Raw genomic sequence first — 25,991 nt, 5'->3', positions numbered from 1 at the left:
TTTCTTGTGTTGTTTTTGTTCAGGTGTTTCAGTCATATCTGACTCTTCATGACCCTGTTTGGAGTTTTCTTGACAAAGATACCAGAGTGGTTTGCCATTTTCTTCTCCAGCTCATTTTACAGATGAGGAAACTGAGGCAAAAAGGGTTATGTGCCTTGCCCGGGGTCACACAGCTAGTAAGTATCTGAATCCATATTTGAACTCAGGTTTTCCTGACTCCAAGCCCAGTGCTCTATCTACTGTGCCACCTAGCTGCCTCATGTCTCACATCTTGGCAGAAAGGAAGCGGACTACAGGTACAGAATGAGCTATATGTTTTCAGACACAACAAAGGTATGTGTTTATTTTGCTTAACTGTATTTATTACAAGGGAAGACTATTTATTGGTTTTAGGTAAGGGGAGTAATTGTGAAGTGACAGTGATAGTTTTAAAAAGAGAAACAAAATTTTTTTTAAAAGAAAAAAGACTGACTATATACCCAAAGAGCAATGTGCCTTGCACCCTATGAAAAGGAGGCAGAGGCATACAATCTCTAACTCTTCATCCAACTATACTGTCTCTCTTTACATGGGACCCAAAATTCACTTCTGATCTTCCTATTTCTTAGGTTGAGAGTCAGGAATTATATGGAATTTTAAAATAAATACCCTGACGATGGAATGGATACTTGGTCTCTTTCTCTGCAATATTTACTCCAAAGGAGTGACTCTCTAATGGGAGAATTTCAAGCACTGTGGCAATTAGGTAAAGGAGATATTTTGGCTATATGGTGCTTTTAGTGTCTCTCAAATTACATCAACAGCATTCTTCTACTTATTAGTGTCAGCCCCAAAATCATGACATAAGCAAATTATCTGACTCGATACTGTACATTTCACCAAAATACTTGCCAAAGTAGGAAAGAAAATAAGGCAAATTTATAGAAGCAGAAAAAAAACAAATTGTATTTTAATAGACAGTAACTATATCAACAGGAGAGATTTGCTTGACTTGGGCTTTTTTTTGCCAATTACCACAGCCACTTAATATTTACAAATGCTTTAGCTAAATCAGTTAGTGATCCACTTATTGTAAAGTCCACTTCAGCACAAGCATGATACTTACCAATAAGTACCAGCACCCTGTGACGTTAGCTCCATACCATCAACTGAATTGTAACTATCATCATCCATTATCTTAGAAAGACCAAAATCTGTGATTTTTATTTCTCCACATGCTGTACCATTTACTAGAAGAATATTACCTAAAAAGAACAAAAACATTACAAGTAAGAAGGGACATAGATTAAAAGAAAAATTCACAAGTGACAAGGGGATAATTATAAATATCAAAATTTGTACAAAAGTGAAAATGTGACTCTCTTGAATAAAGCTATTAAGAGACTTAAATGCATGGTGGCAGATTTTTTATTTTCCAGGTAAGTGGATAAATAAACTATCTATCTACAGATTTATCATTTCTCTGCCAAAGCAAAGTATAATTGTAAATTTGGTCAGAGGATGGTAATTGTTGTATGAACTTTCAACAAATCTCTTTAAGCCAAACGACTGTTTGGAGGAAGATTAAGGAAACGCATAAAATGGAATAAAAGCTAGTGCAACAGTGACACCTAGAGCTCCTATAAGAAGTTTGAGAAATATGATGAATATGATATTAGAAAAAAAAAATCCCAGGAAAACCAAATGAAAAAGTCACTTCATTACAATACTGTCTTGTGTTCTCTAGATCATGTTCTGACACTGATGTATGTGATCTAGGATGCAGATATCAGGAAAAAGACTGGAAATTAAGAAAAAGTTGTAGCTTTGGCTCAGCAAAGGAGGTGAATGGGAACTGCTCTATGAAACCCAAACAAATAGCTACTGCAATATATATGGAGCCAAATTAAGATTTCTAAAGGAAAGAAGAGTGGGAAAAATTGTACACCACAGGATAGGGAGAAATATATCTAAGCGGCATGCACTCTATTCCTATATGGTGATGAGTGTAATGTCTCTGCCCTTTTGTAACGATTATTTAAGTTAGTCTGCTCTAAGCTGAATCAAACTAGGAATGCTCAGAAAAAGCACTACCATTTGCACATTCCCCAAGAAGATGTAAAAAGGGTAGAAAATGCTCCTAGAGAATAACAGAAGAAGAAAAGTTGGAGTCAGCCAAAGTTCCTGAATTATACCTCCATATTCAACTTCCCTAGCCCTAAAAACCAAGTACTTAGTTTCAAGCTTACCTAAGATCATTTATATCACTTATGCTTAGCAGTGCACACATGGACCTTTCTCCCAACCACTACATCTCTAACCAGGTAATTAACAGGATTCTTTGGTTCTTGACAAATTAAGTTTATAAAATAGAGGTTATTTGTTATAATCCCAAGGGCAGTAAGAAAATCTAACAGTTCTTCTATCTAGTAGTGAAACCTACCTGGTTTGAGATCATAGTGAATGATGGGAGGTTTGATTTCATTTAAGTACTTTAAAGCATTCACAATCTGCATAATAATGGATCGGGCCTCTTTTTCTGACATTAACTTGTGCTGTTTAAGGTAGAAGTCCAGATCATTTCCCTCACAGTACTCTAATACTGTACAAAACCTAAAAGGTAAAGAAATAAAAGGAAAACATTTGTAAATATTTAACATTTCAATTCCACTCAAAAAAACATTAAATGATTAGTAGTAAAGTAAAATCATCCAGTAAGATTTTTCTACAATTCAGAAGAATGGCTTCTCACTCCTTTTTCCATTTCCTCCCTCCCTTTCCTTACTATTTATTTGTTCATCACAAACCACAGGCCACCTATTCATTTATAGGAGGACCAACTTTTAGAATCCTCAGGTCAAGAATGACCACAGTCAAAGATACCACAAGACTCTGATACCGCAAAAAATTCTGCCTAGGCCCACCTCTTCTGAACAGAGAGTCGAGGAATGTTTACATTCCCTGGACTCAAGAACTTTAGTGCCTCTGAACAAGACGTTATTTGGAAGAGGTTTTTTCATACAGGCAGGAAATTTCAGAGCATAAATATGGAAGTACGTCTCACTGTTTAGAAGAACCTGATTTTTATCTTCAATAACAATGAAAGAGTGAATATGATTAAGCAGAAAAGGCATTGGATTAGGAATCAGGTAATCTGGACTGTAGTACCAGTTCAGCCAATAACATGAATATGTGATGCTGAATAGGTCATGTCGGGTTGCAGTATCCTTGTTCATAAAATGAGGGGGCTCAGGGAAGTTAAGCATATATGAATTTTAAATCACTATCAATCCCAACAACCTATGAATATATGTCTAAAACAACTAGAAAGGTAACAGAATTTCAGCATGATATGTAAAAAAACATGTCTTGTTGATGCTTCTAATATGGTACAATCAAAGTTTAGGCAATTTTTCATTTCATAATTTACACAGTGTGGTATGACTTCAGAAAATTCCTAAATGCACAAAGGGTATCTAGGTATCTACAACAAACTAACCTAAAATGAACCTATACCCTAAGAAGCTATTTTTAAAAATAAGACAGGACATGGCCAGTGTAAGACCATGCTCAGTTAAATATTCATCATATAAGTACTCAAAAGTGTCTCACTTTGGTTGTTACTAATGAGATAATAAACATAAACGTGAAAGTGTATATTTCAGTCATTACTATCATTCTCTTCTTTATGGCACAATCTATACATCAAACACTTATGGAGCACCTACTCTAGACTATAGTCCTATAGTAAATAGTACTAGATTATGTGATGAGGATACAAGTACCAAAGTGAGACAATCCCCTTAAGGGGATTATATTCTTCAACAGGGAGAAGACAAGTAAATACAGGCATATGGAAGTGAGGCAGGCAGGGAAAACAGATGGAAGCGGTCACTAACAAAAAGTGTTCAAGAAAGCCCTCTTGAAGAATGTGGCAGCTGAGCTGAGCTTTTAAAGGAGCTAAGTAGATATAAGGAAGAAGAGGATTTCTGGCATGGTAGAAAAGCCAGTACAAATGGAGCATACATGAAGGAGGAATAATGTGGAAGAGTGTAGATAAATAAGATGAAATCAGCATGTGAAAGACGTTCAATGCCAAACAATGTATTTTAACCCTAAAGGCAATGAATGGGTAGCCACTGAAACTTCTTAAGTAGTGACATAGTCAGACCTACTTTTGAGAAAGATCAATTTGGTAACTGTATGAAAGATGAATTTGAAAGAGAAGAGAATGAAGTCAGAGACCACTTAGGGGATGGGGAAAGGAGGAGAATTCTAATAGTCCAGGCAGCAAAGGCCAGTATTAGGGTAGTTGTATGAAAAGAGAAGAGAATGGTGGATCTGCAAGATGTTGAAGATCTAACAACTGAATGGATTCAGGGAGTAGGGGAGGGTGAAGAGTTGAGGATGACACCTAGGTTGCTAGTCTGGAATTCATAATAAATGGAATAATGGTGGTCTGCTTGACAGAAAAAAGAGAAATTAGGAGAAAAAGATTTAGAAGGAAATAATGGTTTGAGTTTGGTACATGCTAAGTTTAAGATGCCTATGAAATGTATCCAGGTGGAAATGACAAACAGGGAAAAGCAGATATGTTGATTCGGGAGTAATCTGAACAGAAATGATATTTGAACCCACAGGAGCTGATAAAACCCACCAAGACAAGTAAATCCACACTTATGAAGCAGGATATAGATGAAGAAACTGCAGAGACTTGATCCTCATTTGATGGGTAAGGAGGAAAACCCATCATGGCAGAGCAGTGTCATGAAAACTCAAAAATGGAAAAAATATTTAGAAAGGGTTGACATCATCAAACACTGAAGTCACAAAGAATAAGAACTGAGAAAAGGCCACTGAAATTAACAATAAAGAAATCACCGGTATTGTTGTAGAAGGCAATTTCAGTTGTGTAGGAGAGACTGCAAGGAGTTGAGAAGTGAGTGGGAAGTGAAAAAGTGGAGGCAAAGAGCATAGATAGCTTTTTCTAGGAGTTTGGCCTGTGAAAGGAAGAAGAAATGTAGGTCAAGTGAAAGTTTTTGTTGCTGTTGTTTTTTTAAGAGGATTGGTAAGATTAAGAAGATAACAGGGAAAGAGAACTTGACAATTAAGAGAAAAGGGATAATTAAAGGGGCAAATACCCGGAGACAGGATCAAGGATGCCAGCAGAGCAATTTGGTCTTAGCAAGGAGAACCACCCTTCTCTTCTGAGGTTATTTCATATGTGGAGTTGGGGATAAGACGAAGCTTTGTGGACAGATGTCCTCGATTTTTTCTATCCCAAGTTATAAACGTATGGTACATATTTACGGAAGCCAGGCATTCAGACTTTCATAAACAATAACTGGTATAATAATTCAACAAAATATAAGAAACTCTCAGATTTCAGCAAAATTCTGACCTAAAATGCAGGCTTAAAAAAACATTCTCTTCTAATCTCTACAAATGTCAAACTGCTTTTTAAATTTATGTTCTTACATGTTTGTTGTTCTAGGGGAAAATTTCTCATGAACACAATCCAAGAGCAGAATGATCCCATAGTCACAGAGGATCAATTCAATTTCTTACATTAAAAGGAGCAGATAAATATATAAAGGAGCATATATATATGTATGTGTGTGTGTGTGTGTGTGTGTGTGTATATATATATATATGTATGTATGTATATATGTATATATACATATACATATATATGTATGTATGTATGTATGTATGTATGTATATATCCCAAGATGATAATCCAAAATTTACATTTGGCCCTGGAATTTTTTTTTTGAACTTAAATTTTAATGTGGAAGAACTTAATATTCTAGGGCCTTATTATAAATAGAGTAAAAAGAAGTCACAGTGTGCCACACACATGCTACAGGAAAGGGGATGTAATTCAGGTTCCCCAAATTGATACTTTCCTAACCCAATATTTCTCTGCACCTGACTTAATGTTGAGAAAAGACTACTCTGTGACAGGGTCAAGACATGCCTAGTCTCAAACCCTCCTGGAGACATGGTGGGGTATCCTGGGCTGCAGGGCACAGGATAATCCTGTTTTGTTCCTTACAGGCATAGGATAGTCCTGAAGACCCCTTTAGAGGACTACCTTCAGTTTGGAAAGACCCAGAGAAGAAAGGGAGACTTGAAAGGAATAAGAAGAAGAAATTATATATATATGACTTGAAGGTGTTTCGACTTATAAAGACAACTGAATTTGGGAAGGAAAAATACTTGGAAAAACTGAGAAAATGAAAATGAACAATCTTGAAGTTCATATTTGACCTCTGGCTTTGGTGAAGGAAGGCTGAAGGAATACTAGGATCAAGGAATAATGACCTAAAGACAATGCCTTAAGGAGAAGGACTGAAGGAAAATGAGAACAAGGTAGTTGGCAAGGCAAGTAAAAAGAAAAGGTAAATGAAACAAACTGGACAGTAAAGCAAATTAGCAGAGTGGATTGATAGGTGGAGCGTCATGAGGGAGATAGGGAGTCACTGATATCCAAAAAAAAAAAAAAAAAAAAAAAAAAAAAGGAAGATGGCTTGGACTGTCAAACTATTAAGACGTGAAAAATGGCCTTAAAGGATTAAGCCAGGTGTTAAGAGTGAGATATAAAAATCACAAATAATATAAAAACATCAACAACCATCCAATAATGAAAATCTCAATCAAGATGGACAACAGAGCTTGCACTGGGTGTTAAATGTTTGTATTTCTGCCATAGTCAACTGAATGCTATCTATCTGCTCCACGGTTCTTCCTCCTAGAAGAGGTGAAGGGACTCTAGGAACATCACTGCACACTCCAGAGTGTTAAGAACAATGAAGCATTTCCAAAGGAAAGAGAAACAGGGCTTCAATGGGGAGGAAAAAAGAGGTCAGAAGTGGAAGAGGAGAAAACTTGTACAGAATTTAGAGAATGGAAGTGTCTGTCACATGATGAAAGGAAAGAAAGGGACAGTTGTACATTTGGAACTAAAAAAAAATTGAAGTTATTCCTAAAAAGGAGGGAGTTGGGGCAGCTAGGTGGCACAGTGAGTAGAGCACCGGCCCTGGAATCAGGAGTACCTGAGTTCAAATCTGGCCTCAGACACTTGACACATATACCAGCTGTGTGACCTTGGGCAAGTCACTCAACCCCAATTGCCCCCCCCAAAAAAAAACAAAAAGAAGGGAGCTGAACGCTTTGAGGAGGATGTAGCTGCCTGTGCTCCACTAAGGAATTATATATAGTAATCCTACAGAGCCATACAGTGAGAGATAATCCAGTAAGCAACAGAGAAAGAAAAAAAGAATGATGGTGGTTGTTATTTCCTATTTAAGGGTAACTAAGGAATGCATTTACTGATATGAAAGCAGAAAGGTCTACTGTCTTCATGGGGCAGGTATCTAAGACAAAATAGAACCTTTTAAATCCCATTAAAATGGATAACTACTATCTTCTTTTGGTGATTCATGAAGGATAGGTAAGAACCAAATAAGTACTGCCAAAGATTGTGGAATCACTGGCAAAAACTGAAGACCACTGACTGCTAGGGATGCAGAAAAGAAAAACTGATTCGTGAAGTGAATATCTGGCTAGGAAGATAGTGGCTTAAGATACAGGAATAATGTGTCTTTTATGTCCCTTCCAACTCTAAATCTCTGTGACTGTGTGACCTTTGCAGCATATGTGAGCTGAAACAGATTCCTAGGCAGGTGGGGTTTTTCCAAAGCTTAAGGATCACCTGTAAGGATCCTGTCAGGCCTAGGGTCTCTACTATATAGTGGTCTGGTCCAGTTCAGAATTATCACAGCAATGTTCAAAGATTTTTAAAACTTTCCTAAACCAATATGCAACACTGATATGATAATTACCACGAAGACATGCCTTTTTCATTTGTGCTATATTTATGTTCACTGCCACAGTGCAAATTCATACCCTTGATGTAGTCCTAGAATTACAGAACCTGAGTTGGAAGGGACTTCAATGGCTATCTAATCCAACTCATAAGCAAAAACAAAGCAAAAAAACTACTGTAATCTGCCCAATATCCAGTCTGCTTAAAGACTCTGAGGAAAGGTAACCCACCACCTCTTGAGGAAACCTGTTTCGTTTTTGCATAGTTCCAATTATAAGGAAGTTGTCTCTTACCCTGAGCCAAAATTTGCCTCTCTGGAACTTTAACCCATTGATACTGGTTTTACTCTCTGGAACCTAACAGAACTCATAATTACTGTTCCACATGACAACCCTTCAAATACATGAAGACAGCTATTTTTTTTCCTCTTTCCCCCCAGGCTTCTCCTCTCTGAGCTATGCATTCCCAGTTCCTTCAACTGCTGCTCAAATGGCATACACTCAAGGACCTTTACCATTCAACTAGACATCCCCCAGTTGATCAATGTTGATCAATGGCTACAGTGCCCAGAAATGAAAACAATACTCCAGGTGAAATCTTTCAAAGGCAGAGTAAAATGGGACTTTCCCTTCTATTCCTAGAAGCTATGTTTCTCTTAATGTAGTACAAGAACACATTAGCTTTTTGGGCTGCCACATCATACTGTTGACTAACACAGAGCTTGCAATCTACTAAAACCGCTTAGAAATTTTTCAGAACTGTTCTCTAACCACCTCCCTAACCCCATCTTATACTGGTAAAGATAATTTTTTGGCACCCAGGTATTAGACTCTATATCTTATTGGATTCTTTTTGGAGGCTGACTGTAATCCAGTATGTTAGCTATTCCTCCCAGCTTTGTGTTGTCTTCAAATACGATAAGTATGCCACTTATGCCTTTATCCAAGTCATTGATAAAAATGTTAAAGAGCACAGGCCCAGGCAGAGAACCCGAAGGCATTCCACTGGAGAACTAACTAAATCAACACTAAATCATGAATGACTTTGAGTCTATCTAGTCATCCAACCAATTCTCAAACTATCTAATCTGTGTTATCATATAATAAATGTCTTCCCATCTTCTCCACAAAAATGGTATGAAAGACATTATCAAAAGCTTTGTTAAAATTTAGGTAAACTATATACACAACATTCCTCTCATTTACTAGTTTAAAAACCCTGTCAAAAAAAGAAATAAGGTCAGTCTGGAATGACCTGTTCTTCTTGAAGCTGACGATGGGTCTTTGTAATCACTGCTTCCTTTTCTAGATATTCATCAATGATCTGTTTAATGATCTATTCTAGAATTTTCTCAGGAATTGAAGTCAAGCTCCATTAGCTTGAGGAGCAATGGAGTTTCTTCAAGGTTTTTAGGGTTGAGTCCAAGATGGGCAAAGCCAACACATATTCACTGGCATGGGTTGTTTGGCCCCAAAGCATGCAATTAATTTTAGTATGGAATCACTTCCCCATAGTACTAATAGGTTTAGTTCTGAGGGTTACCGGGCTGTAATAGTCTTCCTAGGAATCTCAACTCTAGAAATGCTTATGGCACAGTCCTAGAAAATTATGGAGACCATCTAGATATCTGGGACAGTACTTACGAGTCAGTATCAAGTGAAAAGTAGTCATATAGCTTAACTATCCGAGGATGATCCAGTTCTTTGTGAATTCGGTATTCCCTACATGCATGCCTACAAAAGGAACAGAGAATTAACAAGTTATGTTTCTTTGCTTGTATTTAATCAACCAAAACAAAAACAAAAAGTCACTCATTTACCCCCTTTGGCTTCACCTGCTTCCTTTAATCCTCTGACTTCAATTTACCTGCCTCCTACAGTATGGACATAGAGAAAAAGGGGAAACTCTCCTCAAAGAGACTTTAATATGATGTATACCATATGGAATTTTGTCTAAATTAGGCTTATTTTCTGAAATGTTACTATCAGCAGTTTGAAAAGTTTCTGACATCTTATTTTGTCAGCCTCAAAAACGGAAAGTTGAAGTTTGCTAAAAAAGAGGCATTTTTCATGTAAGTTTATTCCTTGATTTGGTAGAAATATTTCTAAACATAAGCCAATTTCATATGGTACAGACAAGAGGCACAAGATTCAGAGGTTGTGTCATATAAAGTCTTTGCTACAGGAGAGAGATGTTTGGTAGCATCTCAAATTACATTTCTAGAAGCACCACTTGAAGATGTTTTGCATCATTTGAAAACAACCTTAGACTTCATATCTCATTGTACTGCTTAGTCTATAAGCCAGTCAAATCCAAGAACATTGCTACTCTCAATTGTATTTCTACCTTAGAATCTTGGATCCCAAGGAAAAATATAAAAATAAGCTGATTGACAACATTCTTCTTGTTTCTAACTTTTGCTTTATTCTCAATTTACATGGAGAAATATATTTAGAGTCTCAAAAATAACTGATTTTATCTGGGCCTTTGGATAAGGCATACTTTTGACTGAGATGTAATTATTGTGCTTTTTTCACAAATTTCCTTACTGTATGGTTTTTTTAAATCATTTTTGGAATGTAATGGGTAGCAATCTATAAATAATTTGTTTCTGTATTCCTAATTCTAAATTTATTTTAATAATTCTCTAAAAAAATCAATCTCAGGATAAACTCTAACCCTCCCCAAAAGTTTTCATTTGTTTTTCTCTCTCTTCCCTTCTTTCACATTTCTATGATCAAAGCTACTCCATTTGGGTCAGATGCCTTACAAATGTGTTACTCTGGTACAAACAGCACTAGAAAAAAGTTTGATTTTGTAAATTAGGGAATTTTAGGGATTTAGGGAAAAATAATTCAAAGCCCATGCCCTACAGAGTAAGTCAATAATGCTCCCCCCATTACATGTGAATCTTTTTGTCATTTTTAATATTGATATTTTTCTCAGTTATTATCATCAGATGATGACAACACTACCATAACAGACATTTTATACAATCATTAAGAGAGGCCTTTCACTTTACAGTTAGGAGTTAGTTTAAAAATCAAGCATTCTATAAAGACTATGGCAAAATGTCCAGCATGGATCTCCTTTATAGTTCAAGACAGCTTGTGGCATTTTGCTGAGACTTTTGGTAAAGAAAAATTGAATTTTGGAAGGTATTATAATTTCAGATTCATGAGGATTACTTGGATATCATTTAGTATGTTATAACGGGGATTAGAACACTCCGGCACATACAGCAGCTACTCACGACCCTAGTTTTTCCAAAGTCTCCTCACTCTTTGGCTATGCCTAACTCATTGAGAATAAGAACACCTAAGTGTCCTTGCTTGGATATTTTCCTTCTTCCATTTTAGTTACAAACTGGAGTGAAAAGTTACTTAAAAAGAATGGAAGAACTGCTTGGAGTTCTGCTTTGAAGAGCCTGATTCAAGGGGCTTGCTGTTCTATCCCTTCATAAATCCAAGAGCTAAGGTGAACAATTATACTCATTTACCCTAGTATCTTTACTTGCAAAACACCACAGACGCTGAGACTTTCTTTGACTACTCTTGAGTGTTGGGCCCCAGAGTCAACTGACTGAGAATGATCAAGGTAAGCAAATGATACAGATCATTATCTAAAGAATACAAAAGAAAACTAGATCACATAGGAATTTTCAGTAGGCAGATGGCAATGACAATCTGTTCTGATACCCTCAGGCACTGTGCAATCTTAGAACGGTATGTGGCCTCACTCATAACTGGTCAGAAGAATACATGGTTCTAGTCTGTGATTTATCCTCAGTATCCATTGATAAATACATATTTAGTCAGTGGAATGTATTTTACCTTATTTATATGATATGTGCTTTCAATGGAGTGGCTCATCAAAATCACCTGGGCTACATCTGCCTTCCTAGGACATGCTAGAGCAGCCTCAAGATGCATTCAAGTAGTATGTAAAAAATGGTGGAATCTGTGCATCGAAATAAGTGAGGTGACACAAATACTTTGATAGATCCGCAGATTTCAGAAGCCACCTCAAATATCACTCATTTTTCTTTTTTTAAAAATTTATTTAACATATTTAGTTTTCAGCATTGATTTTCACAAAAGTTTGAATTACAAATTTTTTCCTCATTTCTACCCTCCCCCCAAGCCAAGATGGCGTATATTCTGGTTGCGCCATTCCCCAGTCAGCCCTCCCATCTGTCACCTCACTCCCCTCCCATCCCCCTTTCCCTTCTTCTCTTGTAGGGCAAGATAAATTTCTATGGCCCATTGCCTGTGTATCTTATTTCCTAGTTGCATGCAAAAACTTTTTTCTGTTGTTGTTTTTGAATGTCTGTTTTTAAAACTGAGTTCCAAGTTCTCTCCCCACCCACCCTCCCTAAGAAGGCAAGCAATTCAACATAGGCCACATGCGTATCACTATGTAAAACCCTTCCACAATACTCATGTTGTGAAAGATTAACTATGTTTTGATCCTTCCTAACCTATCCCCCTTTATTGAATTTTCTCCCTTGACCCTGTCCCTTTTCGAAACTGTTTGTTTTTGATTGCCTCCTCCCCTCGTCTGCCCTCCCTTCTATCATCCCCCCTTTTTTATCTTCTTCCTCCTTCTTTCCTGTGGGGTAAGATACCCAATTGAGTGTGTATGGTATTCCCTCCTCAGGTCAAATCCAATGAGAGCAAGGTTAACTCATTATCCCCTCACCTGTCCCCTCTTCCCTTCCTACAGAACCACTTTTTCTTGTCACTTTTATGCGAGATAATTTACCCCATTCTATTTCTCCCTTTCTCCCTCTCTCAATATATTCCTCTTATCCCTTAAATTGATTTTATTTTTTTAGATATCATCCCTTCATATTCAACTCACCCTGTGCCCTTTGTGTGTGTGTGTGTATGTGTGTGTATATATATATATATACACACACCCACATATACACATAGACACACACATATGTATGTGTATATATATATATATATATATATGCATATTCCTTTCAGCTACTATGATATTGAGGTCTCATGAATCATACACATCATCTTTCTATGTAGGAATGTAAACAAAACAGTTCAACTTTAGTAAGTCCCTTATGAGTTCTCTTTCTTGTTCACCTTTTCATGCTTCTCTTGATTCTTGTGTTTGAAAGTCAAATTTTCTATTCAGCTCTGGTCTTTTCACTGAGAAAGCTTGAAAGTCCTCTATTTTATTGTAAGTCCATATTTTGCCTTGGAGCATGATACTCAGTTTTGCTGGGTAGGTGATTCTTGGTTTTAACTCTAGCTCCATTGACCTCTGGAATATCGTATTCCAAGCCCTTCGATCTCTTCATGTAGAAGCTGCTAGATCTTGGGTTATCCTGATTATTTTCCCACAATATTCAAATTGTTTCTTTCTGGCTGCTTGCAGTATTTTCTCCTTGACCTGGGAGCTCTGGAATTTGGTGACAATGTTCCTAGGAGTTTTCTTTTTGGGATCTATTTGAGGAGGCGATCTGTGGATTCTTTCAATTTCTATTTTACCCTCTGGCTCTAGAATATCAGGGCAATTCTCCTTGATAATTTCTTGAAAGATGATATCTAGGCTCTTTTTTTGATCATGGCTTTCAGGTAGTCCAATAATTTTTAAATTATCTCTCCTGGATCTATTTTCTAGGTCAGTGGTTTTTCCAATGAGATATTTGACACTGCCTTCCATTTCTTCATTCTTTTGGTTCTGTTTTATAATCTCTTGATTTCTCATAAAGTCACTAGCTTCCACTTGCTCCAATCTCATTTTTAAGGTAGTATTTTCTTCAGTGGTCTTTTGGACCTCCTTTTCCATTTGGCTAATTCTGCCTTTCAAGGCATTCTTCTCCTCATTGGCTTTTTGGAGCTCTTTTGCCATTTGAGTTAGTCTATTTTTTAAAGTGTTGTTTTCTTCAATATTTTTTTCAGTATTTTTTTGGGTCTCCTTTAGCAAGTCATTGACTTGTTTTTCATGGTTTTCTTGCATCATTCTCATTTCTCGTCCCAATTTTTCCAACTCCTTTTTGAGCTCTTCCATGGCCTGAGACCAGTTCATGTTTTTCTTGGAGGCTTTTGATGTAGGCTCTTGAACTTTGTTGACTTCTTCAGGCTGTACGTTTTGGTCTTCTTTGTCACTAAAGAAAGATTCCAAAGTCTGAGACTGAATCTGGGTGCGTTTTCGCTGCCTGGCCATGTTCCCAGCCAACTTACTTGACCCTTGAGTTTTTCGTCAGGGTATGACTGCTTGTAGAGCAAAGAGTACTTTGTTCCAAGCTTCAGGGGATGCGCCGTTGATTTCAGAGCTATTTCTATATAGCCAGCTCCGCCACACCAGCACTCCTCCTTCCTCAAGAATCACCAACCTGAACCTGATGCAAATCTTCAGCAGGCTCTTCACTCCTGCTCTGATCTGCCACTTAATTCCTCCCACCACGTGGGCCTGGGGCCTGAAGTAACTGCAGCTGTAGTTCTGCAGCTGCACCTCCCCCGCTGCCCCTGGGGTGGTGGCCGAACCGGGAACTATGTCCCCTGCAGCTTCTCCCACTAACCTTCTCTGTTGTCTTTGGTGTTTGTGGGTTGAGAAGTCTGGTAACTGCCACAGCTCACTGATTCAGGGTGCTAGGACCTGTTCTGCCTGGCTCCTGGTCTGGCTGGTCCTGCTGCCTCCCACGCTGAGCTCCCATCCAGCGACCATCCAGGCTGTCCTGGGCTGTATCCCTGCTTCCCTCTGCTATTTTGTGGGTTCTGCACTATCACTTCTATTTTTCTAGTGCTCTGTTTATCACTGGAAAGCAGAACTGTTTATAGAAAAATACTTGACCTGTCAAAGGGAGCTTTCTGTTAGTGTTCAGCACTTACTGTCAGCATTTGTCTAGTTTAATACACCACCAAATTAGAACAAATGTTAAACCTGATAGGCAATCCAACAACAAATTAAATCTGCCTGGTCTCCAAAGCAAACAAGTCACAAATTTACAATGTCTCCAATCTTGTAGGAAGAAAGAGAAAACAGCCACAGCCTGACACTAAGGGAACAAAGAATCACAAGATTTAATACATAACAACTAACTTGAAAAGACCAATTTATCCCATTCCTCCAGGCCCCCAACTTCGTCTGGTATACTCCCTTCCGAAGAGGACTGAAAGATGAACAGGATACAAACCTTCACAAAGTGACCAACATAAAGCATTCAATCTACTGTATCATGTGTCATTATACAGAATCACAGGATCATGGACAACCAAGACAAGCAGTTGCTTCAAACTCCTCACTGTCATGGCATTAAAGGCACAGCTCCAATGACATAGCTTCTCTGTATATCCCTGCTTCCTCATGGTCCCATTTACTTGCCTCTCAACAGCAGATGGTGGTACCTCCCATGTACTCTGAATGTATACAATTATTTACACACCGTATCCTTCATCAGAATGTGAGATCCTTGAGAGCACAGATTGTTTTTTGTCTTTCTTTATATCCCTCTGTGCTTAGCACAGTGCACAGCATATATTAGGCAATGCTTGCTGACTGACTGGAGCATTGAACTACTTAAAAAAAAATCTATCCCGAGAAAGTTCACTTACTTGTGGTAATTCTCCTTTTTTTCATCTCTCCAGTTTTTATTTAACTGGTGAATTTTCACAGCTACGTATCTCTGTTCTGTTAAATCAAATGCCTATAAAGAGAAGGAAATTTAGATCATACTCAAAGAAATTCAAACCAATACTACAGGCATGGGCAACTAACTTGAAGCTCTTGCTTTTCAGTTCAATGTAATTAAAGGTCCAAAATATTTAAATTACTCTGGCAGCATATGGCATCTCATTATAATACCCATTTGTTTCAGAAGAACCACCAACTACTTGAGATTTATGATCTAATAATTCAGAAATATCCAAACATAATGGCATCAAATGATCTAGGAAACACAAATATCACATAAACCACGAATGGACAACTCATAATCAAATGGTTATTGTCAAATAACCATTCAGCTCTCTTATCAGAGAGCTAAAGCTGGGATGTCAAGTGCTCAAATAGTTATTGCTTTATCACTCTTAGGAAGCTGGGGAATGAAAAATACTGCCCATTAGGTAACAAACAGAAGAGAAGGTTCAATCATTACATATCCTCTCTCAGTATAGTTCCTTGAAGTAAGATTATCTGGAAAATGATTCTACAATTTGTTAACCATTATTGAGGTAAGCAATAGAGAGGATAGAGACCAACCCTATCTCTTGATTCACATCATAAAATAAAGACTAAAGAAGCCTCTTTAAAGCCCTTAAAGTACATGTGAAGATTGACTCAAATATTGTCCAAGAGCTGTTGGCACTATGGCTCTTCTCTAGGATTGCTAAGAGAGGTGAGGCATGTTTCCACAAACAAATGGCCCTATTGATGAGTTCAGAATTAATAAGGTTTTACATCATACAGTGAGAAGTATATGTGACTTCTCACTATCTGAACAGATGTGATCCTAGAAATCACACATTAGAAATCTGCAATCACCTGCACGAGGGAAGTTCTCTGTCCTACAAGTAGGGAATCCTACAATAATCCTTGTGAAGTATGAATAATAAATCATTAGTGTCTGTTTTTCAAATTCATATTTAACATAATAGGTTTGCTCTAAATAGGACATATGTAAAGCTCTCAGAAGTGTTGCCTATGTATTACATAATTACATACCAGCAACCCTTACTTTCTGCCACTTTGCATACTCTGTACTACCTAGTGATGGCCTATAAAAGCCTTGGTACCATCTTTTAACTGCCCATGTAGTGACTCTTGTCAATGTCCAGATAACTGAAAACTGCAAATGTGAACTGTCTATCACCTTATGTTGATCCATTTTAAGTGTCATGTAAGGGGAAAATGAAGGTGGTTCTCATAAACAAATTTTTTTTTTGATAAACCAATACAAGCAATTTTTGAAAAAAAACCTTCTACCTTGAAATCTTCACACTAACTTATATAAAGCCTATATTATATTATGTTACATGTATTATTATTACACTAATGTTATAAAGTAATGTAGCATTAAGTGGGTTTTTTGAGGATGTGTAAGTTATTCATCTGACTATATTAATGCTCATTTGCACATCAATTTAAAACCAAGTAAAACATCACTTAGTTGTCTTAAATGTTGGCTCTGGCCATTGGTAATGCAAATATTAAAAGTTAACCATTTTAAGGTTCAATGAGTTCTTCAATATGAGTGCTTCCCATACTCTACCAAAACCTTCTATATAGCTGGGGCATCAGGAATATATATTCATCACACCAAAAAAATTCAACTAGAAAGCACTTGTGAAGCACTGAAAATTTGGCTTTGACGATCTTGAAAGGCAGAATAAGAAAAAATTAAAGAACTACTTCCAACTGCACAATTATTTGGTAAGATCAAATATTAATAATGCCTTTCCTTCTACAGATCTAGACTTATTAGTAAAGACTTGGAGGGGAAAAAATGTCTGATTGAAGATTTTTAAAATTTCCCTATTTTCAATGCCAGCCAGTCTGTTTTGGAGTCAAACATCATTTTAATACAAAATTAAGTAACATCTAATGTAGTAACCATGATGCTGACATGTGCTTTGATTCCTCAAGAAATTTGAACAGTCCTTGGCTAATGACCCATTATAAACCTTTGGTCAAATGAAGTATTTAGTAACGTATCTATAGGCACATGGTCCTGGGATGAGAGTGGCCCAGTTGAACTGCTTCACATCAGGACATTTACACTAAATAAGAGGTTTAATGAACAATATGATTCAGAATGATTAAAGTATGGTCAAAATAAAGAACTTGGCTTTTAGATCAGGACTGCCTATGATGCATTCTTGAAGTTTCTGTTTATCTACCAAAAACCTTATATTAACTGTCAGATTTCACCATTTTAAAAAATTCTCCAAGTAGAACGGACACTTATTTCAGTTTAGCCATCATTTACAGTGGCCAAGTTCCTGACACTTACCTTGTAAACTTCACTGAAACCGCCTCTGCCCAACAGATGTAACAACAAGTATCTGTCATTTAGCGTTGGATGATCTTTAAATCTATGAAAACAAAAAGACTCTTACTTCTTGAGGGCAAGAACTACATAGTCTCCATGCTTTGCAAAATTCTCAAAAAATGAAATATAGAAGGGGTAAGTGAACATTAAGTACTTTGAATGCACCTGAATATTTAGCACAAAACTCAATTTTTTAAACTAATTATAATTCAAAGGACCAGAAAATACCTATATACACGCCTTTTGAGTTGACTGAAAGAGAACCTTTCCAAAAATTACTATGACAAAAAGGGTATCAATGAAATTATATTTTAAATTTTTAAATAAAGCACTTCTGTGAACCTTAAAGCACTATATAAATGTCAATTATTCTCCATTACATATGGAATGCTATTAAAACTGTGGTTTTTTTTTAATAAAATAATCTGTCTTCAAAAAAAAAAATTAAGGAGTCACTGGCAAATAGAAAACAAGAAAAGCTTCCACTTACTACTTTTTATCTTGGAACACTTGGAAACTGGATTGCCCCAAATACCTTCATTATTTAAAAATTATCTGGTTCACTGGTAAAGCAGAGATGTATGAACCCGTAATTGTCATAAAACTCATGGTTTAGAATTGGAAAAAAAAAATGAGAGAAAGGAACAAATTTGAAGTAGAAGCTATTTTACCTACATTCCTTGACCATTTCAGACCTTGGATTTCTCTAAAAGGAAAGTTAAGTATTTGCCAACAATGATACTGGTGTGCTAGGTACTCAATGACACTTTTACTGTTTACAGAACCACAGAAAATTACAGTTGAGCCAAAAGGGATTTTGCACATTACAAATGCAGCATGGTACCACTGGCTTTTGAGTCCAAAGATCTAAATCCCTCCAATACTTTAGCTACTCATGAACTTCTCTGGCACTCCATAAAATGGTGAGATTAAAGTAGGTGGTCTCTGCGGGCCCCCTGATTGCTAGTTAGCGCTCTTTCTGCTAGAGTAAACTGTGTCTCAAAAGCTGCTCATGATCCAGTTATCCTCTAAATCAATTACGTATAAAGCGAACTTTCTATGCTTACTAGAAAAGATGCCCTCCTCACCCACAAATAAGTATCCACAACTTCTTATCCACCAGTAGCTCTAATTTAGTAAAGTTGTCAAAGCCAGTCACACCATTTCAGAAAATCCAACTCAATGCCAGCATGTGTAAAAATGTTCCTAAAAAGTGCTTACTGTGAATTATCTTCATTATGTATCCTTTTTAATTCCCTGATATGTAGATTTCTAACTCTCTCTAGCCTTTCCAGCTCTGCCTGGATTTCAGCTTCTTCCTGAAATGAAATTAAAAGGAAAGATACCTTAGAACTGTAAGTATTTTAGTTTTCACAGCCATTTAAAAAAAAGCAACCACAGACATTTATTTCACTTATATAAGACAATAATCTGGTTGGCACAAAGAAAAGAAATATTTAATGAGCCAGATTAAACCTCAAGGGAAAAACATCTGTGAAGTTTTTATAAACACTACAGACAGAAATTCAGTCAATGATGTTAGACTTTAGGACCTTATTTGATGTCACTTCTATCAAAGATCCAATGGCAAAAAAAGTAGGAACCAAAATATTAAATTAGAAATTGACTTTCATCATAAACAACAGCAGATAACATAAGCAAACTATTTTAAAGACTCTATGAGCAGCTAGTTAGTAGATACCAAAGGTGAATTATCAGTATTTTCTAAACACCCACATAAGTCATCGGTAGAATGAATACACAGAACCTGTCATATTCAGGGAATGATATGAAACTCATTTCCTAGACTTATTTGCTCAGGAAAGACTGACTGCTGCTACATTTTTGAAACAATGAAAGAAGTTTAACACAATTTTAAAACCAACATGCTTCCCTGAATATTTGATTTTTACCTTAGGGAACCCTAATGGCAATAGAGTTTTCATTAAATTAGCACAACCACTAAACTTTAGATTAGTTCTCAAATGGGATTGAGGAGAGGAAACTCAAAGACTAAAATGAATTCATCAGAAGATAAAAGGTAGAGAAGGCATCTTTAAAGCTTCTAAAAGAGTATCTTTACTGTTCTGTGAAGCTATTAATGGAGCACATAGCACAGGATAACACTTACCTTTTTAAGATGACCTAGTCTGAGTTTGAAGATTTCTTCTTGTTCATGGTATTCAGCTAATGTTAACCTGGGAAAATAAGAAAAGAGTTTCAAGTCAGTTGTCTGCTTATAAATATAAAAAATTGTGCCTGTTTACCTGAAAGTAGCAAGATGCATGGCAAAACATAGTCAGTTGTGAATAAAATATAATCAGAGGCAGAATTATTGTGCAGTTCAGAAAGCCCAGGGAAGAAAATTTTATAATTTGGAGGTTTAATTTTCAAGTAAAAAGTCTAATTTTATCATATATGAAAACTACATGGATCACAGTTCCTGTAACATTAGTCCTATCTCTCTTATTGCCACTTTTGTTAACTATGAAAAGACATAAAATATGTAACTTTCAGAAACTAAAAACCTAAAAAATTTTCAACCTAAAGAATATTCCAAAAGTTCTGAATATCCTGAGCCACTCTCTACCTTGGTACTACATATAAAATGTCCTAAAGGGACTATTAACACAGGCCAAGCTCTCTTAACGTTACAATCTACCATTCCTAACATGAGCTAAACCCAATTCCTCATTAAATTTACTTTCCATGCTTCAGAAATAGACATACCCACCAAAAATCAAAGCGGTACACACCTGACTTTTTAGTCATACTCTCAAATGGCAAACTTTCACATTACAGGAATAAATAAATTAAAAGTCAACAGTAGCATTTCTCTATTCATTCCCACAAAACCTCATCAATCTGAAACCATCAAAAGTAATGCAGGGCAGGAGGCAGAGCCAAGGTGGCAGAGAAGCAGGAAGCAGTACAGTTGAGCTCCCCTCCACAAAACTCCAAACAAATCTAGAAAGTGCACCAGACCAAACTCTGATGCTGAAATCCAGAAAAAGACAACAATGTCTCATTTATCCAACCCAGGTCAGCATAAGGAGATAGTGAAGTCTGTAGATACTGGCACTGAAGATGCCAGTGGTCAGGTCAGGAGAATGCTGTGCTCAGAGCACCAAGGCAAGAAGAGGAAGGTCCCTGTACCCAGGCACCACTACACCCATAGCATTTCAGGAAATGGTGTCAGCTTGTCAGTCATTAAACATTTATTAAGCACCTATAATAGGCCAGGCATTTTGCTAAGCACTGGGGATACAAATACAAATATTGTGACAAAGTAAGACAGTCTCTGCCCTTGAGGAGAACTTACAATCTAATGGGGAAAGACAATACACAAAAAGAAGCTGAAAAATGGTAGTGGGGAGAAAAGGAAACCAGCTCAGGGACTGAAGAAGTTCAAAGTCCAGAGGAATTCAAAGTACGGTCAGGTGGGAAATGAAGCTAGTAGCTTTGTTGCCCACTAGGAAGTTCCAAGTCACAGATCAAGAGCAGCCTCAGAAGGGGACCTGTGCCCAGGGATGGCATTCCCAAAGAGAGAGGCCTGGGACAGGGTGGTGCAGCAAAAAAGGAGAAGCTTCAGAAGCACATAGGAGTGAAATGGATCATCCTCAGAAGCAGAGTAGGGTCTTAGTTCCAGCATCTAGCTCAGCTTGCAAAGAAATGATCGAGGCGGCTAGAGATAAACAAAGAATAACCAGATAAAAGAGGAACCTATAATTCTTTCACTCTGAACCAAGTTTTTCAATTGGTGGATAGGGGGTACCTATAGCATTCCACTGTTGCTCGGACCCAAACCCTGCTTAGGAGAGGGAAAGTGGTGAATTAAAATTTTGTCCTTGATTAGACCACTCTAGGAGCATTGAAAATGTATAGGTCCTCAACCTGTTCTTGAAATCCTGGAATAACATAACATTCAATGCTCCAAGAAGGTAGCAACAGAACCAACCCAAACTAGACACTTTGTACAAAAGTACATTAGGGCCCAACCCTAACATCAATTCCAAAGTTAGGAAATGGGCTGAAAGAATGAGTAAAAATAAAAATAATTTCATTATAAAAAGCAATTATGATGACAGGAAAGCTAAAAGACACAAACTCTGAAGAAGAAAATGACTCCAAAACATGTATAAGCAACATCTCAGGGAAAATTGCAGCTTGGGTACAAGTTCAATTAGAATTCAATTAGAAATAGATAAAGCAAGAGGTTTGTTTTTTTTTTTTTTAATTTTTACAAATGAAATGAGAGTGCTTATAGAAAAAAATAGTAAAAGAAATGAGAGCTATGGAAGAAAAAAATTGAAAAAGCAATTAACAGCTCAGTACAAGAGGTACAAACCATCCCCAAGCAACCAACTTCCTGAAAATTAGAATGGACCAAATAGTAGCCAATGACTTGATGAGACAAACAGAAATATTAAAACAAAGTCAAATATTCTTTTAAAAAAAATAGAAAAACACGTAAGGCAAAATAACACTGGTGTGGAAAACAGATCGGGGAGAGATAACTTAAGAATCACTGCACTATCTGAATACCACAATCAAAAAAAGAGCTGAGACATCACTTTGTAAGGGATCTTAAAAAAATAAATAAACAAACTTAAAACTAGGGGGCAAAGTGGAAACAGAATCTTTCAGTGACCTCCTGAAAGAAATCCCAAAATGAAAACTCCCAGGAATATCACAGCAAAAATCCAGAGCTAACAAGTCAAAAAATAGTACTACCAGCAGCCAAAAACAAAGAACTCAAGTACCCTGAAGCCACAGTCAGGTTCACACACAATTTAGCAGCCTGTCACCATGATAAAAGGGCAAAGAGCTTGGAATACCATATTCTAGATCACAAAGAATACAGAGTTGGGGCAGCTAGCTGGTATAGTGAGCAGAGCACCGGCCCTGGAGGCAGGAGGACCTGAGTTCAAATCCAGCCTCAGACACCTGACACATGTACTAGCTGTGTGATCTTGGGCAAGTAAGTCACTTAACCCCAACGGCCCCGCCAAAAAAAACAAAAACAAAAAACAAACAAAGAATACAGAGTTACAACAAAGAATAACTTCCAACAAAACTGAGTATAATACAAGAGGGAAAAATGGACCTTTAACGAAATAAAGGACTTGCAAGAATTCCTAAGGAAAAGACCAGAGCTACATAGAAACTCTGAAGTTGAGGATTCATATAAAAGGAAAACATGAATGAATAATGATAAGGGACTAAACAAGGATTAACTGCTAAGATTCTAATATGGGGGAAAAATACATGTGTCTTCTCTGAAACTTATCATCAACAGGAATCAAAGAGGAAGTTTAATTTGATAAGGTCCAAGAGTAGTTTTGTTATATCTTAATGATCTTAAGAAAATAATGGGAACCAGGAGAACATTGTACACAGTAACAGCCACAGTATGCAACGATTGGTTTTGGTAGACTTAGCTCTTCTAAGCAATTCAAGAACCTAAAACTTTCGAAAGACTCATGATGGAAAATGTCATCCACATTCAGAGAAAGAACTGTGGAGTCAGAATACAAAGTGAAGCAGAGTCATTTCTCTTGTTTTGTTTTGTTTCCTTTCTCATGGTTTCTCCCATTCGTTATAATTCTTCTATTTAACATGACTAATGTGAGAATGTGTTTAATAGGAATGTATGTATAAAACACATATCGGATTGCATGCTGCCTTGGGGAGGGAGGGGGAGAAAATTTAAAACTTGTGGAAATAAATGTTGAAAACTGAAAATATATATATATATATATATATATATGAAAGAGAAACAAAATATGAAAGAGAAACACACACACACACACATATATACACACATATGAAAGAGAAAATAATGAAAAGAGAAGGGAAGGAAAAAGGAAGTTAGGAAAAATAATAATCTCACATGATCAAGGTGCACAGGTAGATAGCCATACAAACAAGGAGAAGAGAGCAGGGAGTAGGGAAAGCAGCAGACACTTGAACCTCACTCTCACTTGTCAAAGGAAAGAAGGGCACAAACAGAAAGTTGAAGAAATATATTTCATTTAATAGGGAAATAGGAGAAAAAGATGAGAAGAGGGGAGAGGGGTTAAAGTGAACATAGATTAAGGGAAGTATTAGTCCAAAGCAAAACAAGCTCTAAGAAAGTACTTTAGGAGCTTGTTTTTTTTGTGGCAAGGAACTGGAAACTGAAAAAATGCCCATAAACTGAGCAATGGCTGAACAAGTTATGGTGTATATGGAATACTATTATTCTATAAGAAATTATGAAGGGGATGATTTCAGACAAATTGGGGAGTGTGATAAGGGGAATCAGGAGAACAATTTGTACAATGACAACAACATGGTAAAAGGAAACAACTTCTAAAGAATTAGGAACTCTTATAAGCATAAAAACTAACCAGTTCCAGGACTGATGATTAAACACACTGCTAATCTTCAGATATAGAGGTGAAGGACTCAAGAGTATAGAATAAGGCAAATCTGTTTTTTAATATGGTCAATGTGGAAATTTGCTTTGGTTTATAAAGGGTTTTGTTTTTCTTTTGTTCTCCATTGGGATGGGGGAGAAAAGGCAGATTTTTGGTAATTGAAAAAAAAATTATATAATTTTAAAAAATAAAGGGCTTCACCCTTCATTGTGCATGTGTGTGTGTGTGAGAGAGAGAGAGAGAGAGAGAGAGAGAGAGAGAGAGAGACAGAGACAGACAGACAGACAGACAGACAAACATAAGCAGGGCAAAGTGTTGGATAAACCCAAAGACACAGATACTGAGAGGTAAGGACTCACTATTTCACAAAAATTACAAAGAAGTTTGGCAGTTTTAGATCACAACATATCACACCATACAACAAGATAAGCAACAAATAGATATGTGACTCATATAAAGGGAAACATCACAAACAAATTAGGACAAAAAAGAAATCCTCTATCAAATCTATGGAAAAAATATTTTAGATCATGACCAACGAAGTATAGAAAGGATCACAGAAAATAAAATGGGTAACTTTGATTATATACATTTTATTTTGATTTTTTTTGAGGGGGGAATTAATTGGGGTTAAGTGATTTGTCCAAGGTTACACAGCTAGTAAGTATGTCAAGTGTCTGAGGCCAAATTTGAACTCAAGTCCTCCTGACTCTAGGGTGGGTACTCTACTCACTGCGCCACCTAGCTGCACCAATTATATACACTTTAAAAAACAATTTGCACAAACAAAATCAATATAGTCAAAATTACAAAGGAATGAGGAGACTGAGGAAAAAAACTTTATAGCAAGTTTCTCTGATAAAAGTCTCACGTACAAGATATGCAAATATATATATGTATATATATATATAAAAGGAATTATAAAATATATATAAAATTATGTATAAGGAATTTATTAAAATTTTAAAAGAATAAACATTTCCCCAAAAGATAATGCAAATTAAATCAACTACGAAGTTCTATCTCATGCATATAGGATCAACAAAGATGACAAAAAAAATTAAAATGTCAATTGGGGCTTTAGGGGGAAAAAAGGAATACTAATGCACTTTTGGTGAAGTTGTGTGTTGGCCCAATCAGTATGGAAAGCAATATGATCAGTTCTAGATATCTTTTGACCTAGACATACTACCAGTATTAGATTTATACCCCCAAAGAAATAAAATAGGAACCTTTCTCATTATTAGGGTAATTAGGAATATACATAGACAGAGGGCATGGGAGTTAGTTTATCATGGTGGGATGATTACCTAAAAAAAATAAAATTAAGGGATGAGAAAGAGGAATGTACTGGGAGAAGGTGAAAGGGAGAGGTAGGATGGGGTAAATTATCCCACATAAAAGAGATGCAGAAGAACTTTCACACTGAAGGGAAAGATTGGGGAGGTAGGGCTGAGGAGGGGACTTGAACCTTACTCTCATCGAAGAGGGAATAACATACATACTTAATTGGGTATAGAAATCTATCTTACCTGACAAGAAAGTAAGAAAAGAAAAGAGAAGGGGGTGGTGATAGAAGGGAGCCTGAACTGGGGTGGGTAAAAGACAAACGTAAAACACTTTTTTGAGGATGGACAGGGTGAAAGGAGAGAGAATAGGATAAATGGCTGGGGGGCGGGGGGTGGGGGACACAACACAGTTAATAATTGTAACTGAAAAAAATTTTATAGTGCAAGTTTCTCTG

At 36.7% G+C, this 25,991-nt stretch overlaps 1 protein-coding gene across 3 annotated transcripts in view; it reads right to left on the bottom strand.

Annotated features, from left to right (window-relative positions):
* The window catches only part of TLK2 (tousled like kinase 2), a gene marked incomplete at its 3' end in the record, with an annotated part of 165,637 nt that overhangs the window by 9,196 nt on the left and 130,450 nt on the right, over positions 1 to 25,991 (bottom strand). For all 3 annotated transcript variants that reach the window (XM_036754613.1, XM_036754616.1, XM_036754615.1), the window contains 7 exon segments: positions 1,106 to 1,244; positions 2,423 to 2,592; positions 9,454 to 9,543; positions 15,391 to 15,482; positions 17,787 to 17,868; positions 19,047 to 19,144; positions 19,957 to 20,023. In XM_036754613.1, coding sequence (XP_036610508.1) covers positions 1,106 to 1,244; positions 2,423 to 2,592; positions 9,454 to 9,543; positions 15,391 to 15,482; positions 17,787 to 17,868; positions 19,047 to 19,144; positions 19,957 to 20,023 — 738 coding nt within the window.

This window comes from Trichosurus vulpecula, chromosome 4, assembly GCF_011100635.1.
Source record: "Trichosurus vulpecula isolate mTriVul1 chromosome 4, mTriVul1.pri, whole genome shotgun sequence".
Lineage (NCBI taxonomy): Eukaryota > Metazoa > Chordata > Mammalia > Diprotodontia > Phalangeridae > Trichosurus > Trichosurus vulpecula.
Note: the sequence above shows the minus strand (reverse complement) of the source record. Positions and strands in the feature narration are given on the sequence as shown.